Source organism: Desmodus rotundus, chromosome 6, assembly GCF_022682495.2.
Source record: "Desmodus rotundus isolate HL8 chromosome 6, HLdesRot8A.1, whole genome shotgun sequence".
NCBI classification, from domain to species: domain Eukaryota; kingdom Metazoa; phylum Chordata; class Mammalia; order Chiroptera; family Phyllostomidae; genus Desmodus; species Desmodus rotundus.
This window is the reverse complement of record NC_071392.1, coordinates 40,987,122-41,005,633: the sequence shown is the minus strand read 5'-3', so window position 1 is coordinate 41,005,633 and position 18,512 is coordinate 40,987,122. Positions and strand designations below refer to the sequence as shown.

General features: G+C 33.2%; 1 protein-coding gene across 1 annotated transcript in view; it reads right to left on the bottom strand.

Moving 5' to 3' along the window:
* Nucleotides 1-18,512, bottom strand: part of SEMA3C (semaphorin 3C) — a 171,936-nt gene that overhangs the window by 52,833 nt on the left and 100,591 nt on the right. Inside the window, exons 6-11 of the mRNA XM_053926661.1 lie at nucleotides 16,775-16,865; nucleotides 12,921-13,040; nucleotides 11,373-11,515; nucleotides 8,437-8,551; nucleotides 5,497-5,566; nucleotides 3,388-3,532 (exon numbers count right to left, since the gene is read on the bottom strand). Coding sequence (XP_053782636.1) covers nucleotides 3,388-3,532; nucleotides 5,497-5,566; nucleotides 8,437-8,551; nucleotides 11,373-11,515; nucleotides 12,921-13,040; nucleotides 16,775-16,865 — 684 coding nt within the window. The remainder of the gene's footprint in view (nucleotides 1-3,387; nucleotides 3,533-5,496; nucleotides 5,567-8,436; nucleotides 8,552-11,372; nucleotides 11,516-12,920; nucleotides 13,041-16,774; nucleotides 16,866-18,512) is intronic.

The following is an 18,512-nucleotide window of genomic DNA, read 5'->3' as shown; positions in this document are numbered from 1 at the left end:
TTCATATATTAACTCATATGTCCATTCTCTGAACAGCTTTTGTCCAAGAAGCATTGTGATGTGCCCAGTGGAAAACTTAAAAAGAAGAAGCTACAACTGTCTTCTAGACACAAGTATTCTGGTTAGAAAGATGGACATCGTCAAAGCAAAATAAGACATAAATAATAATTTAAGACAAATATAAAATAAATAACAGAGCATGGGTCATAATCAATGACCATGCATGTTTAAGAGTCAATATTCTTTTAAACAAATTTGGAATAGTGGAGAACATAAGGCTGCCAGGGTCAGTGCAGTGGTTTAGAAACAAGTAAACGAAGTCTGGAGTATAATTTAGAGAATTGTAATTTCTGGGGCATTGTTGGGGCATTGTTGGATCACAGAACACAAAGTGGAGGCAAGAGGTAGCAGCCAAGGGTGAAAACAGCAGAAAATAAATGCAAACCCAGTCAGAGAAGGAGGAACTGGCATGCTCAAGGGGAACCTGACTGGACACTTGAAAGAAGAGGGGTAAACTGATAAAACGGTACATTTAGCGGTATTGCAGAATCAGGGCTAGTTTCTAGCACTGGCCTACAAAATATGTATTTGGAAGAAAGTAATCTATGTTTAGATCCTTGGTAATCTAGGCCCTTTATTTATTTAAAGCCCAAACAATTACATGGTTGAAGTTTTGTACTTATATACCAGCCACTCCTCTTCTTCCTCACATTTCCTCCCCCTACCTAAAAGAACCCTCTGCTCCAGTCCTGCCAGCCAATGCAGAGCTTCTAGGACTCACTTTTCTTTTCTTTCTTTGCCTTATAATGTGTACTGTAACCTTGGCCTGAAACATCCTTTCTTACCTATCCAACTTAGTCACGTCCAACTGCCCCCAGGACCGCTCAATCTCCTATTTTTTGTGTGCTTCCCCAGACCAGGCTGAGGCACAACAACCTCTCCTCCAGACTGCCATGTTCACTGTCTACTGGATTCATGCGTGTTGAATGACCTGAAACAATATGCATTTTGATTTTTCATGTCTATATGCCTCATGGGTTTCATATAATTCTAAACTTTACTAACTACATATTTTCAAACATCTAAGGGAAATAAAAATACTTCTAATGTGAGAACAATGGGAAGATAACTGTAATCAACTAAAGTGCTAGCAATCAACTTCTGTTTCTTGCCAACACTATGTGGATAACGGATTTTCTGTGTTCTTTTGCTCTACCAGGTACCAGACCTGTTCAAAGTAATATGTTCAAAGCCAAGGGTTCTGATCCACTTCTAAACAGATATTAAGACTGAACACTTTTATTAGGTTCTGCTTTAACAGGATAGTATATGCAAACACAATCTACTGCAGAAGCTTTATACACATTGCAACAGGATAATGTAATATGTTAGCTCAGCCACAGAGAGAAGCTGCAGTTTTTTGGCTGCCCTTTGCAACATACCAAAGGTGTCTTGTTTCTTCCACAAACTTGAATTACTTGTGGAAAAACATTATGACACAATTGGCAGGCTGCTTCCTACTGACTTCGACTTGCTGGTTGGGACAGTTTGCTCACACAACTATCAATCCTGCTTTACATGAAGCACCTACGGGGAAAATTACAATGAGGGTATAAAATTTCTGCCCATGTCATTTCTTTAAGAATTCAGTCATATATTTATGAGGTTGACGTGGCAACTGGACTACTGTGTAGGGAAATAAAGGACAGCAATCACAATTGACCCTTCATTGAGAGGACTTCAGAGGCAATATTCTTAACCCTAGAGAGGAGGGAATGCTTTGGATCACTTGGCTGTAAGTCTTCTGGCTGCATGAATGGGATATTAAATCCTGGAAGCCCGGGAAGAGACAGACACTTCTGGCCACTATGAGTCAGAGAGCTAACTTCATGATGTGTTGTACAGTAGAGGGTGGAGGGACTGAATCTTCAGGGAGAAATGCTTTTCTAGGAGGAGTTCCAGAGGTCATTCCTCCACCCTGCCTCTTTTATTCCCTAAGGAACACTCATTTGACTTTTTTCTTTTTCCTTTTTAAATTTAAAGATGCTGCTCTTTCTCAGCACCAGATGTAGGGAACCCACTACAGAAATGTGTCTCAAGTACTGAGTATTCCCTTTTCTCATGCAGTCAGCTCCAGATGTGTGTCCCTAAGCCCTGGTTTATTTAATGCTTTAGAACAAAAAAAGAAAATGCTTATTCTTAGGAGCTCAGAAATAGTGAAAATGGGACTGCAGGCTGAATTTTCTAGTTTAGCTTTGGATTATGTACTGTTTTACTAAAAGGGGTTTATCCATTCCCACATTTTATGTAGCATAATTGCTGTTTGACATGAGTGGTTCTCTCACTGTGATTCTGAGTCCTTTTGAACCCGGTGAAGGGCCTGGTGGGCGTGGGGACAAGGTAGGATTTTCCTGGGGGAAAAATCCCTGATTTGTAATATGTGCCAATTTCTGCTGTGAATACTTCCACTATGCCGATTTCAAGTTATTGGGCGATGTCCTTACTTGAGGCGAGGCGCACACAGCGTGCTCTCGGGAGCCAGTACAAGCTGGCTTTGCACGCTGAGGCTCGGCAGCCATTAACCCTTATTCAAATAGTGTGGCTCACTTTTATCTGTTTTATTGATTTTTCCAAGGGATTTCTCTTATGGTATTATTTAAGGGGAAATGAAATTTTGTTAAGTTTACAAATCAATTGCTCCTTTACTATATCCCATTTACGTGTTACTCAAAGAATAAGTGATAAAAGTATACACAACCACAACCACCCCTTAATTTTCTGTATTTCAGTGAAGCAATGACTTCATCAACTTCAAATATCAGTACTTCTCAAAAATATCTGTGAATATGTTATCAGTGAGTCATGAAATACACTGAATGAAAGAATGAGAGCTTTTGATTCAAATGGAATTTGAAAGTTGCTCGGTTTCCCTCTTCACTTTCTCTTCTCTTATGTAGTCTCTATTTTTTATCCAACACAGCCCACACTGAGGTGCTTTAAGATAAATATATCTCTTGACTTCTTTTTCTGATGTTATACAAAATAATTAAATGTTTTTTCTACTTTCCCCTATTTTGCTGAGATATGAACATCATAAAGATACCATTTAGAAGATGATTATGAATTCTATGATAGTACTGTGTTGCCAGCCGTGATTATGTAAGATTTTTAAAAATTTAATTCTTTCATGGATAAATAGTAATGCTGATAATCTTTCCAAAGTTAATTTAACTTACTAATGAAATACATATCAATGATTAATCTTTCAGCTTCCTAACAGGAAACCAAACTTTAATTTTGAATAAATAGGAACTCTTAGAGAATTAATAATATAAAAAGTTACATTTTTTAAAAAAGTAAAATAACAGGAAGTTTTCTGGTACTTACAGTTCCAGGGCGAGGATATGGAATTCTACCCTGATATGAAATCAGCTGATGATTGGGCCCTTCTTTGTGGGCAAAAGGACCATTAAACACCGTCTGTATATCAGATAAATGATACACGCACACTGCTGACCCTTTAAAAACTGAGCTAAAAAAAAGAAAGATATATTTTCTTATTATTTGAATTTAAATGCAATTTAAAAATAGATGGCAAAGTTTGTGATAAAAAAGTTGATGTAATTCATCATGGAAAAGTTCAATTTCATGGTACACCTTACAAAGCTAAAACATTTCTACTATTTTGAAATAAATCATTAATATATAAAGCATTAAAACAGTTAATTCATTCATGAATGTTGTAGACAATGCTATAGAAAAGTTCTCAATGTTTCTGAAATGTAGTACAAATTATAGAAGCGTCTAACTAGTTTATCTTAGCAACAAAAAGTGATTTGATGATTTATTAAAAATATGATTTTGAATTCTGTATCACTGTCAATACTACTTATAATAATTTCACTCAGAAACAAATCTCATTAATAAGAGAACACCATGTCTTTGTCTTGATTTTGAATATAAGAGTACTCTTATATATCATCCTAAATAGTATCGCAGAAGTCTAAATTATTGTTACTTATGTTCTTTCATAAAAAAGAAACTTAGAATAGAAGGGTCCAAAATAGATTCATTAACTTATGTCAGTAAAATCTCATAAAATTTGTTTGGATCCTTAATGGAAACTATTTTCATTATCATTAAGGTAGACTGACTGAAACCAACATTTCTCAGATGCACATATTTCTCTTAAATTAGATGCATAATGGAAAACTTAGATGACCAATGAAAAATTAGATGCCCATTGAAAAAAACAAGCTGCATTATTAATCATTAACTATAACAGTCAGAAATATCAATTTACATTTTTCAATATTAAAGCTATTGGTGATGGGGCAAACAGAAACTGGAAAAATAATTTTTTTGAAATGAATATTTTCTTCTTAAGAATTTGGCCCTGGCTGGTATGGCTCAATGGACTGAGTGCCAGCCTGTGAACCAAAGGGTCACTAGTTTGATTCCCAGTCAGGGCACATGCCTGGGTTGCAGGCCAGACCCCACTAGGGGGGTGCTCGAGAGGCAACCACACATTGATGTTTCTCTCCATCTCTTTCTCCCTCCCTCCCCTCTGTCCAAAAATTAATAAATAAAACCTTAAAAAATAATTTGGTTATTTTTTCTTTGTTCAATTTTTTGTGAGTTAAATCAAGACTACTTTCTTTGTTAGAACAGAAATTAAACTTATTCTAAAGGACATCTTTTTAGACATCTTCTAGGGTAAATGTTAATATGCTTTATAATCAAAATCCCTATGATTTTGTTTTTCATTGAATGGCTCTTCATAGGTTAAAATCATACCATGTTTCCCTCACTAGAAAAGAATGCTAAAATCTTTAAATTTACATTTTGTAGTTGACTGTCTAGTAAAAGGGACCCCTTATATTTTACATGGCTATGTACTACTGGAATATTGCATTGAATACTGAGCAACATTCTTCATGTAAAATAGAAAAATTATGTGCAGGAAAGGGTGAGAATATGGTGAATGTCTTGAAATATATGATGATTGGGATTAGGCATTCCAGAGAAAGTAGAAAACATTAAATATATTTTCAAATGTATATGAAATATTGTTATATGGAACATAAAAATAGGTTCAGCATTTTATTAGTTTCTAAATAGTAATTACTTTAGATTGCTCTGGAAGTAAAAGTTACTTAATAGAAATGCCAAAAGTTCTGTTCAAATCATGAGTCTTCAAATTATTTCCTTAAAACAAAATATCTTATATACTTTATTCCTGTATTTTAATTATCACTTTTCTTTCTTTGAGAACAATACCATATAATTATTATAAATTATCTATACAAAACTATTTTGAAAACATTAAATTCAATTTAAATATGTTTTGGTAATAAAGCAAAAGTAATAAAACAGGAAGGTTAAATCCTAAATGTTATGTAAAATTAAAAGTTGAAAAGAGTGCTTTTCCAATAATTACTATTACTCAATAAAGTTTATTGTTTAACTCATAAATTATAATTGTTTAATAATTACCTTGATGTTGTAAAAATGCCATACACTAGTGTTGTCCTTGGGTTATCCGTTTCAAGTAGAAACACATCCTCTATAAAAGGAAAATATCATTATTCTTTTCAAGTTTCCAAATAGTAACTGTGTTTTTAAAATTTTACCCTAGGAAAATAACTTAAACTATGAAAAAGTATTATCAGCATCATTCCAATTTAAAAACTAAATGAACTAAATGATAGGTACCTGGAAAAATAAGTTAAATAAAATGTTATACAAACACTAAAGGGATTTATGAAGCCTATAACCTTACGGAAACCATGTTAATAAAACAATACTAAGTGGAAAAGGCACAATGGAATATGACATGAACGGGAACCATGTAAACCTTAAACTGTACACCAGAAGGCAACAGGAAGAGTACCAGTGAGTGTCTCTGGTGAGCACAGCTTTCGAAATTTTCCTGCTGCTGCTTTTTTCCTGCATTTTCTAAATGTCCTTTAATGATAATATACTTTTTTTTTTAATTTAAAAAGGGTTACAAATCTCAATTTCTTTTTGACCTAGGGTTAGAAGTTGTAACATAGAAGAGAATATTTTCACAGTGACTTTTTTCTCTATACCAATTATGACTTTAGCTTATAGTCAAAGTTGCTAGTCATATTTTTATTTAATCAACAACTCCCCTAAAAACAAGAAGTTGTATATTAAAGCAAAGACAATGGTACAAATCAGTGATTTTCAACTTTTCCCATCTTATGACACACATAAACTCATTACTAAAATTCTGCAGCACAGCCGAAGATATATTGTATGTTTTGCTGATCTTGTAAAAAGAAAAAGGGTATAATTTTTATTCATTTATTATTGTGTTCACTGTTGTTATTCTTTTAAGTTGACAATCTGAGGGATAAGAAGTCAGTGTCTCTGACTAAATAGTCAGATACTGATTGCATGTTTTAAAATATCTTGCGGCACACCAGTGTGCGATGCCACTGGTTGAAAATCGCTGGTGTGCCAATGTTCATAGCAGCACAATTTACAATAGCCAAGTACTGGAAGCAACCTAAGTGCCCATCAGCAAATGAGTGGATCAAAAAATTATGGTACATTTACACAATGGAATTCTACGCAGCAGAGAGAAAGAAGGAGCTTATACCCTTTGCAACAGCATGGATGGAACTGGAGAGCATTATGCTAAGTGAAATAAGCCAGGTGGTGAGGGACAAATACCATATGATCTCACCTTTAACTGGAACATAATCAACAAAAGAAAAAAGCAAACAAAATATAACCAGAGACATTGAAATTAAGAACATTGTAACAATAGCCATAGGGGAGTGGGGAGGGGATAGTGGGGAGAGGGGTCTATAGGAGCTATTATAAAGGACACAAGGACAAAATCAAGGGGGAGGGTAGAGGTGGGGGAGAGAGATGGGACTGGCTGGGGTGGGATGGAGGGAAGGGGAGAAAATGCAGACAATTGTAACTGAATAAAAATAAATAAATAAAAATTTTTAAAAATCACTGGTATGAATGATAAGGTATAGCAATACATAATAAAACCTGGCAGTAAATTCCTGAGAGAGGACCCCAATTAATAAATGATTGTTATGATTACAAGAAACATCTGTTTTTAGTGACATTTTTGCAAAGAGATTCTTGCTCAGGAATACAAAGAAAGAGGTATTTATTTTAAATTCATAAGTTTAGGACCTCAAGCAATAAGTTAATAACCACTAGCCTCTCTCTATATATGAACAAAGGCTGAAATTGTCTAGATCTCTCTGAAAAACAAAAAAGATAAATATGCTGAGTCACTGAAACATAAACATTCTTATAAAGAACCTGGGGGAAAGTAATGAATGACTAGGTTATAACAAAAATGATACTTAGAACTTTTTTCTACAAAAGCTGACATAGAAAATTTTGTTTCTATGATCAATATAACGGCTTTTGAGGAGACCAACTATCTATTTTAGTTTTTATAACTGGTAGAAGCAGTACATTTTTTCATATTATATGTTTTCATTGCTTACCTCCTCCCTACCTCCTAATCGGAGTAAATTGAATAAATTTACTGATAGTAACTAGCATGTTATATTTTAATGAGTTAAAGAAAAATAAAAGCGATTTATAAATGGCACTCGGTACACTATAATGTGTACTAGCTTATTCTGATTAAACAAGAAAACATGTTCCTTGGTAAAAGGAATCGGATTGTTAGTCCTTATTTAATCTGGGAAGTAAAACTTCCCTCCTGCCACATATGCTGAAAAACTTTGTCCCAGAGTCAGCAAGAAGGATCTAGATCGGAGCACGTCTCATTTCTACTCTAACACTTTTTCATCTAACCTCTATTCTGTCCATTAACTGCAATAGTAAAAATATATAGCTGTATCCTCATATAAATTGATTTGAAAACAGAATATTAGAGTTCAAATACACGGGGAGGATTGAATGTGGGAGGTGGGGGTGGGCAGGGTAGGACAGAGTAATGGGGGAGAAGTGGGGACAACTGTAATTGAAAAACAGTAAAAAATTTAAAAAATAAACAAATACACATATGAAATACACATTCATTTTAGAAAAGCACGAATATATCTTATGTATATATAAAGTATACAAGCACTCTTCTCCCTCTCTTACACACACACCCACACACACATTCATATACCATGGTGAATTCAAGAACTAAATGTAACAGTAGTACATTCAGGGACAAAACAGATTTAAAAAATACTTAGGGAAATTTATTAACAGTATCCAGATCATTAATTCAAACTGATATGTTGTTTAAAAAATACTTAGGGAAATTTATTAAGAGTATCCAGATCATTAATTCAAATGGATACATTGTTTATGCTAAAACATTCATGTAAAAGACATCTTCTCCTGAGAGTTTATTAAATTTTATAAACATTACAAACTCTCTTTCAGACATTTCTCAAATTCACACCTCTGTACCTAATTCATCAAAGTGTGTTTCCGGGCCATCTTCGTCAGTCACAGAGCACACCAGCCTTGCTTTCAGGAAGGTGGTCCACTTGTTGACGAGACTACGCAGTCCACCCGTGTCATTCTGAAACCGTTTCGTAAACACATTTCAGCTTGCTTAAATAAATATTGAGTTCTATTAAAAATTCAACTTGGATTCTTATTACCTGGGGATTCATTACAATGGAAAGGATAGCTATGTTAACCACAATTGAATATCAATAGTGAGAGAGGAATATTTAAGATATATAGTATATAATCTAATAGCCATAGGTTATACTGTACTATTATTATTCTATAGTATGAGGTCAACTGACAATATTTCAAAAAACAAATTCAATGTATATATTCTTTAAAGCTGTACAAACAGAACAATAAATGTTATAGAACATATGTAATTTCTTTGCCTTTTCTTTAAAATGCACTGTCTTCAATATGAATGGAACTATTGTATACAGTGAAGTTTGAATATTCTACTGCAGTCAGGAGAATTGGTCTAGACTTAACGCCAAATGGTCCCCCAAAGTTCTTTATCTCTCCTTCATTTATCTGTGTTATCATTTACTTCTCAGTATTTCTTGCTGATCAGATGCTTTAATGCACATATTTCTCCACCCAGGATAGAGAAGGTGGCTTTGGGATCATTCACAAATAGTCTCTGTTGATAACATGATTTTTTTCTGTAGGCCAAGAAGCCTTCCGCCCCTTCTGCTGGCTTTACTGTCTTGGGGCAAATGATTGAGAAGTAGCTGTGCTCCACTATTAGTGGAATATTGCAATATTTAAAAATAGACTATTTTAAACACTAAATGATTTAAGAAATAATTCTGCACAAACGATGCTATTCATAACAGTATTTTATTAAAGCATTTCTTAATTTTCACTGTTGTAGATAGTTCCTCCATAATTGTCTTTTAGTAAGCTTTTGCTGTATTTTATTTGCAAGAATTGTTCTCTTTTTGTAATATACAATTTACCTATTTGTTTTTAATACTAGCATATTAAATAGAAAAGCAAAAATTAACCAAAATTGTTTATTCATGTAAACCCATAACCAAAATATTTCCTTGAAGTGAGATTTGTGTTGAAATAGGGTATTTATCTCTTATGGTTGATGTGAACCAACATTAAGTTCAAATGTCTCCAGTCAATATTTTATTAATTTATAACAGTAGATAATAAGAGTAGAAAGACAAACCACTGGAAAAAATATTATATAAGTTAAAGTTCTTAGTCTTTCACCCTGGCTGGTGTGGCTCAGTGGATTGAGTGCTGGCCTGCAAACCAAAGGGTCACTGCTTGATTCCCAGTCAGGGCCCACACCTGGGATGCAGACTAGGTTCCCAGTAGAGGGTGTGTGAGACACAACCACACACTAATGTTTCTCTCCCTCTCTTTCTCCCTCCCTTGCCCTCTCTAAAAATAAATTTAAAAATATTTTTAAAAAATTAAAAAATAAAGTTCTTAGTCTTTCTTCAAATTAGAATTGTCATAGCAATCTAGAGGAAAAAATAACAAAACTGCATATTTTTTGTTACTCTCCTAGATTTTAAGCTATACTATAAGGCTATAGTAATCAAAACATTATGGTATTGGCATAAAACAGACATGTAGATCAATGGAACAGAATGGAGAGCCCAGAAATAAACTCACGCATAATTGACTAACTCACGCAGTTAGTCAATTAACTTATGACAAAGGGGCCAAAAATATAAAATGGGGAAACAATAGACTCTTCAATAAATGGTGTTGGAAAAATTGACAACCATATGCAAAAAGAAAAAGAAAACTGAGTCACTTTCCTATACCATTCAATAACAGTTAACTCAAAATGGATTAAAGACTTGAATGTAAGACCTGAAACCCTAAAATTCCTGGAAGAGAACAGGCAGGAAGCTCTTTGACACAGGTCTTGGAGATAATTTTCTGATTTTGATACCAAAATCCAAGCATCAAAAGCAAAAATAAATAAGTATAACCCTACCTCAAACTAAAAAGCTTTTGCACAGCAATGAGAATTATAAACAAAACAAGAAGGCAACTTACTGAATGGAAAAAAAATAATTGTAAATCATATGTCTGATAAGGAGATATTATGCAAAATTTATACAGAACTCACACAACTCAACAGCCAAAAAAAGTCAATTAAAAATCAGCAGAAAATCTGAATAGAAATTTTCCAAAGAAGACCTAGAAATACAGAGGGCCAACAGGTACATGAAAAGATGGACAACATTACTAGTTATCAGGGAAATACAAATCTAGAACAAAATAAAATACCACATCACACATGTTAGAATGGCTATTATTAAAAAGATAAGAAATAATGAGTGTTGGCAAGGATGTGGAGAAAAGAGAACCCTTGCACACTGTTGGTGGGAATATGAGTTGGCACAATTACTATGGAAAATAGTATGAAAGTTCCTCAAAAAATTAAAAATAGAACTATCACATGATCCAGCAATTCTACTTCCAGTTAGTTATCTGAAGAAAATGAAAACACTAATGCAAAAAGATATATGCACCCCATGTTAATTGTGGCATTATTTATAATAGTTAATATGGTGAAACAACATCAGTGTCCACCAACAAATAAACGGATAAAGAAATGTGTATATACACAATGGAACACTATTTAGTCAAAAAAAAAATAAAATCTTGCTGTTTGCGACAATGTGGATGGACATTATACTAACAGAAATAAGTCATACCGAGAAAGGAAAATACTGTATGATCTCTCTTATATGTGGTATTTAAATAAAAGAAAAACACCTCGTAGATATAGAGAACAGATCAGTGGTTGCAAGAGACAGGGTTAGAATGAAAGAAATGGGTGAAATGGGTAATTTTGTTTTGTTTTCCTTAAGTTTCAATGAGTGGAATTTAAAAACAATGTTAATACTTACAGGACATATTCTAGCAATCATGGAATGAATCTGTTTTGTGCTTCTGCTATTGTCGGTCAGTTTCTCCTTGAAGAAGAAGTAAATCTTAGCATCGTTTGGATCAGTCCCATCCGGGATGACATGTGCGTCCACAAACATGGGTTCTAAAAGAAATACAAAGACTGTTTATAACATACACTCATGATAAAACAAACCCATCTACTGTTCATCCAAGTGGACCACAGACACATGCCTTCTCCATCTTTGGTAAAAAAAAAATAATTTGATGTTTATAGGCGAAAAGTCTAAAAGCAGCAATTGTATCAGTCAATATACCACATTTGGAATGTTAAGTGCCACAAAATATAGCTATAATATGACAGCTCAAACTATTTTTCTCTTTCTGCAATACATTCTGAAAGTTCAGTAAATGCAAAAAAAAAACCTCTGTGTACTGATGAGTTTTAAAAATTGAATAACTTGTCTGGCAATTATTTCCCATGGAATCTGATAGTCATTTTACAGTGAAAAAGTTTGTTTTTTAAAGTGTGGTTTTCAATCTAGTGCATATAAACTGAAATTCGTTGAAGCAGAATGGGGAGTCCAGAGTCCAAAATCTGAAAAACACATTTTTCAGAAAATACAGTCCATGCAATGAAGACGAAACTTTTCAAGGACAAAATGACGTCATTTGAAGACATAAAGGGATTCCTTATTTCAAGAACAAAACAACTTTCAGCATACTCTGTTTCCAGATGTACTGGAGAAATAATTTGAAGAAGTAAATGAACAATCAATGCTTTCTTGTGCTGGCCTATCAGTGGAAACAAGATGCCTAACTGTGGTAATTCATGCTTAACTGTGTAATGGTAAGTGAACTGCCAAATTCAGGGTAAGTTAGAAATTTTCCCCAGGGTGAAATGACAAAGAACTTAGTGGTTTCTTCCTCCTCTAAACAACAGCAACTCATTGAAATTGTGCGTTAAAGGCAAATGTGCACCTTTCCTGATGTGAATTCCATGTGATCCCAAGAACTGGAAGCAGATGAGTATTGATAATCATAAAATTATTATACTTGATTTCTATTAAGTATTAGTCAAATTATGAAAAAATAACACATAGCAGTTCTATAATTTAGAATCTAAGTATAAAACAAATTGTAAGTTTCTGAATATATCATACTCATTTTTCATAAGTTTATAATTTATAATAAAGTCATAAATTTAAAGAATTTTAAACTTTGACATTATTAAAATATACAAACTGTCTAAATGAATAAATATGTTACACTTAAACAACTAGAGAAGATTCTTGTACACAGGTATGTAGGATAAATATCACTGTCATTTAAATTTATTCATATATCCTATGATAATTGTGTGATGGTTAACAGAGTGTGTCTACTTCAATTTTTTCTTATCATAAAAATTTTAAATCATAAAGTACCAATTTATTGTTACTTATGACCTAGTACTGTAATTTTTTGACCACTTTTACCTAATTTTCATTATGGAGTTAAACAAATTGGTTTAAAGCATCATTCTGAAAATGTATAAAATATTTTCTTACCACTTAGCCATTTGGAGTTGTGTTGATCAGTTCTGACTGCATTCCTTTTAGTTAAACTTCGAAAAATAGCAGCATCTGTCCCCATGAAATCTATATACATTCCAGAGAAAAGTTCCTCATCTATGCAAAAGAAATTGTCAACACAATTGTAAATGTTTTTTAAGGCTATTTTAAAAATCAAGGAGAACTGGATTATTAGATCATTGCTCATATTACAGAGTGTTTATAATTGTTAACTGGTTTACGTTGCCCACCAAATAAAAAACTGGATAAAGTTTAGTCTGGTTTCCTTATTTACTGTACAAATATCAAAACCACCTTATTGCACATGGAAATAAAAATTCCTTTGCTTGTATTTAATTTGAGTAAATACCTATATTTGTATACTGTGCATCAGAAATGGCAAAAATAATATATGTATAGAAGATAATAAAATAGCTTAATCAATCATTACTTTGTTTTAATAAAAACACTGTAGGAGTCAGAAAACTTGGTTTCTACTTTTGGTAGTAACTAACAAACTGGGAATTAGGATCAATCATTTAGTGCCCTGAATTTTAACCTTCTCCTCTGTAAAATATGGGAATTGAATTATAACCTTACAAGTTCTCACCACACATTAGGAATTCTATAATTTTACTAAATGAATTGAAAATAAGTTATTATTATTATTATTATTATTAATGACATAGAGGCAAGGCAACATTAAAACTTTTCAAAATACTATTAATGATATAATTTCATCATTAAAAGTGCACATTTTGATTTTCTGTGCTAGTTTTCTATAAAGTAAATGAAGTGTTATATTTTCATTTGTAAAACAATATATTAACATTATGTTAATAATATAATGTTATATCAATAAGCTATGTATGACTTAACATATTAAGCCATAGAAAACAGAATGTAGAGACAAGAGAGAAAAGATATTTTAAAATTAAATTAAATTATCATTATTGATGGCAAACATATTTTAATCTGTATTTATATAACATCTAATATTTAGTTTATCCATATTAATTTTTATGCTAGTAAAAAGAATAACTATTGAATGGATATGTGTGACCCTAGAGAATCACACAGTAGTTAAATATCTGTTTAAAAACCAGCAAAATTGATCAGGTCTGTCCCACTGAACCACTGTGCAGCTGTGCTCCTTCACTGGAATCACCCCCTGGCTGCGTGCAGACTGTGGTCATGGCGGCAGGCCTGGGACACTGTGAAGCACTCTAAGCTCACTGTTTATTCACCACACCAACTGCACTGCCCAGGATGCACTGGAGAATGGAATGTTTTACTATGTGTTCATCGGGTCACGGACTGAACCGCTACCAGTTAGCAAGGGGGCATGGCAGGACCTGCATCACCTAGTTAGTTGCTCTTCCCAGTAGGGGTCTAAATCCCCTGGGAGCAGATTGCAGGGAGATAACAGGAATGTGCAGGAAAGTATTTTGAGCAGTTTAACTTCTCTAAAATTCTGTGAATATTTATAAGCATCTACACAAGTAGTCTTTAGATACATTGGTTGTTAAACGGAGATAACTTTGTAATTATTTCACACTTTTGCTCTGTCCAGTTACCCACAAATTAGTAGGTTATAAAATCTTGGTGTTTTTCCCCCCTACACAGTTATTTCATCTGTATCCAGGCAGAAGAAAATAAAAGACACTGGAAGGTGGTATATGGCGGAGAGGGTCAATTCTAACCCTATTACACACCTGATTAGTTATATCTTAAACATAAAAGCCCACATATGTCTGTCTTCATTTTCTGTCTTAAATTCTCAGTAATTGGGAATAATAAGGTGACTGTTTTATTTTGTATAGGAAACATTTAATTAATATCACTTGGGGAAGAATTTTGAGAATAGGGTATTTATTGAAGAATTTTCTTGTAGGACATATGTGTGCAAAGATAAACTTGTGCCTTTTAACTTCAATCTAAAAATATTTTGCTTTTCAACTGTACCTCCAGCAACCAGAAAAATCTCATGGGGTTTATGACAGGTTCTTTAAAAGACATATTATTGGACTTCCGGTCATGCTACAACAATGACTGAAAATAGCAAAAATACCTGAACTTGCACATTTGGTTAGATGCCACACCTGCATTGTGAAAACTGGAATTCAAATTCCCAATATTTCTTGGCACTTTAATAGAACTATTGGAACCAATCTGTGTTATTTAGTGGACTGCAGTTGAACAGAAGTGGTAAGGCACTATGTGGCAAAGTGAGGTGACCGAACAAATCTACTATTGGGAATGACATTGGAGCTAATTTTAGGGGCTAATCAACAGAACAAAGAAAATGATAAACACAAGCTTATAATGCTTCCTGCTCATTTTGGTTTCAGTTTTTAAGTTAAGCAACCAGTTTAATGACTTTCACCTATAGCATAAGTTATAATGTTAATTGATATATTAAAAGGTCGTTTCGGAACATGCGCATAGGAATTGAAGACTCTGGTTGTTCAAAAATGAAGGCCGATACCTAAATTCAATTTTGTAAAAAAAATCCAATTTGCTAATGGCAAAACTATTTAATGGCTTATTGCAGTTTAATAGTAAGAGTAACGATGCCTTGTTCTCACCCTTATTGTTCTAAACAATATTTGATGAGATCAAACTACAGTATCAGTGTTAACTGACCTTTGATGTTTATTTTCAAAGCATTCAACTTCAAATAAATGAAAACTCTATATATTGAACTAGTAATATCTATCTATTTATATTTTTATATATAATAGACTTTCTAAAGGTGAATAAAATTTCCTTCCTATTGAAGAAAAGACTTTTAAAGATACTGCTCCTGAATATTTAGAAACTTATCTGAAAAGACTCTGCATCAAATATATTTGGATATCTTGTAGTTAGTTTCAAATATTTCTAATTTTTTTTGTCCTAATGATTGATATACTTTCATTTCCTCGCCCAATTTGAATGACATATATACGGAAATAATTCATTGGATAAATTCCAAGGTCACATTTTAGTCAGAGCTAGATGTACCTGTTTTAATTTAGTTTCCAGATATGAGAAAGAAAGATGGATTAGTTGCCTCTTTAAATGAATCAAAGCAAAGCATTTTGACCACAAAAATTATTTTTCCGCCTGTTCTATTGTCAAATGATGTAATTTTACCATTGGCAGTACATACAGAAAGCAAACAGGGGAAAGCATTTACTGTGTAGTCAATACTAGAATCCCAGGTCCATCTTCACAGTCAACTCCTGTTAAAGCAGACATTCTAAACTGGCATTAACCAGGAAAGAACGTCTTCTAATTGACTTATAGAAAAGCATTCAGTGTTTGAGACTCAAAGACATTGATTTGTAAGTAAGTGTATGTAGTTGTAAACAGTGGGGCCTTTTTTTTAGCTGATATACTTTATGGAAAATGAGAAAATGAAAAACTGACTTTGCCACCACCTCTCTTTTCAGTACAGCAATCTAACAATCCACAGAGAACATATTTGGGTAACACACGCACTTTGTTAGCCTTTCATTAGAGAGTAACACCATTTTTAATCATTTCTAAAAGATCGCTAAACATGAGGAAAAGAGGGTATATTTAATACTAGAAAAATACTACACAAAACATTGAAAATCACTTTATAATATATAACAATATGTACATACATATACATGCTTTTTTGTAAATTGTTGATTTGCTTTAGGAATGATAGCCCTGTCATGTTAGAAGAAAAAGTACATGCTTATCATAAATGTTCTTGAAAACGAGAAACTAAAGTTTCTATTTGTCAGCACACATGTTTCTCTCAATGGGCATACTCTCTCATGAATTGTTTTTCCTCGATTCTTTTCCATTTCCTCCTCCTTCTACTTTCCACTTACTGATCATAACGGATACTGTGTTCACACTGGGGTTGAAAGAGCAGCGTCCTTTTCCAGATTCACCCTTGGAGTCAATCATGAAAACTTGGTCCTTTTTTGTAGACAAAATTGAAAAGTAATAATAAATAGTTTTATATTTAGTTAATCAATGTTTTTAGTTAAAAAAAGCATTTTCATAAATAGTAAGCTTTCTACTTGGTTGCTTATGTCTTCCCAGTTTACTATATGAAGACTTTCTTAGCCTATAGAAGAATCCATCTGTAAGTTACAAGCTAACCTCGGCATGTCAAATTTTCACCCTTTTACATCCTCATAAACCTTATCCAACACATTTTCCTCAAATCAACATTAGTAAAACCCACTTGGAAATCAAGAATACTGTAAATCTGAATAAGTTGAAAATTGACCAAAAGTAGAAAACTGCCCATAGAAGAACAATGTGTATAGGATTATAATATTTCTAAAATAATCAAGGCATTTTAAATATAAAATTTTGTCACCACCTAATTTTGTTATATAAAGTGTTAGATTAAATATAACTCATAATTTAGGTAAACTGTTTTATTTATTTCTTTATTTAACAAAAATACTGTGCGCATCTACTCCATGCTCCACTGATGATACATTAGAGATACAGTAAACAAAACAGACAAGTCTCTTTATAATATACTTATAATATATTTATAAAGAATATAAATATATAAGTATAAAATATAAAGACAACAAATACATAAAATATAGAGTCCATTAGATGGTGCTCAGTGCTTAAAATGAATATTAAGCAAGGAATGGGACTAGAAAAGCCCATGGACTGAGGACTATGGGTTCCATCTGAAATAAAATGATAGGCGTACCTTTACTGAGAGGGAACATTTTTGTTGGAATATTTATCTTTTTCTTGTGTAAGTTAGTAAAAGCTACTACTTTAATTCTAAGAAAAAAGTATCAATTTTGTTGGTTGCATTAGACAATGGAAGTCCTTAACTGTCCAGCTAAATTTTTCAAAATTATCCTGAGAGGATGCAGCTGCAATGTTTTTGGGTATGCAAACGAAAACACGAAAGCACCAAAGCACTGCGGTAAGAGGACTGGGCCTCCCCTCGTGCTTTAAGAAGCTGGAGAACGCCAGTTATAAAAACAGACGGTGGATTCAAGAAGATGCATTTGTTTTCAGTTGCAATAGTCAAGGGATCAGATAACAGTAAACGGACATAACAATCTCAGTGGGCATGGGAAGAGCAGTAAGGATACAAGGGAGTTTGTAAAGTGAAGATCAACAGAGCTTGGCATTCAATTACAAATTGGGTGAAGTTCAGGAAGATGACAAAAACAAAGATGATTCTGAAGTTTTGAATCCTTCAAGAAAATAAAATGAGTTCATTTTTGTTAAATTGAGTTTGATATATTGGCAGAACATCTGTGAGGCAAGAGGGATGCATAGAGCTTAAAAAGAATCACAGTCCTCTAGGCTAGAAAGGTCCTACAACATGATCCTCTTCAATGAGTTAAGGAAAATATAATTCGTTCAAGATCCTGTAGCTAAACAGCAACACAAGAAAAATTAACATTCAATCTCCTGGCCCCTAGCTACATCTTGTTTCCAAAAAGCCATCATTTATATAATGACTACACTAAATATATAATGATAAACTTGAGGAAAAACAATAAAATTAGTAAGCCTGTTTGTGATTCCTTAGTCAGAGACGTACCTAGATTTGACTAAAAAAGTGAGTTGGCA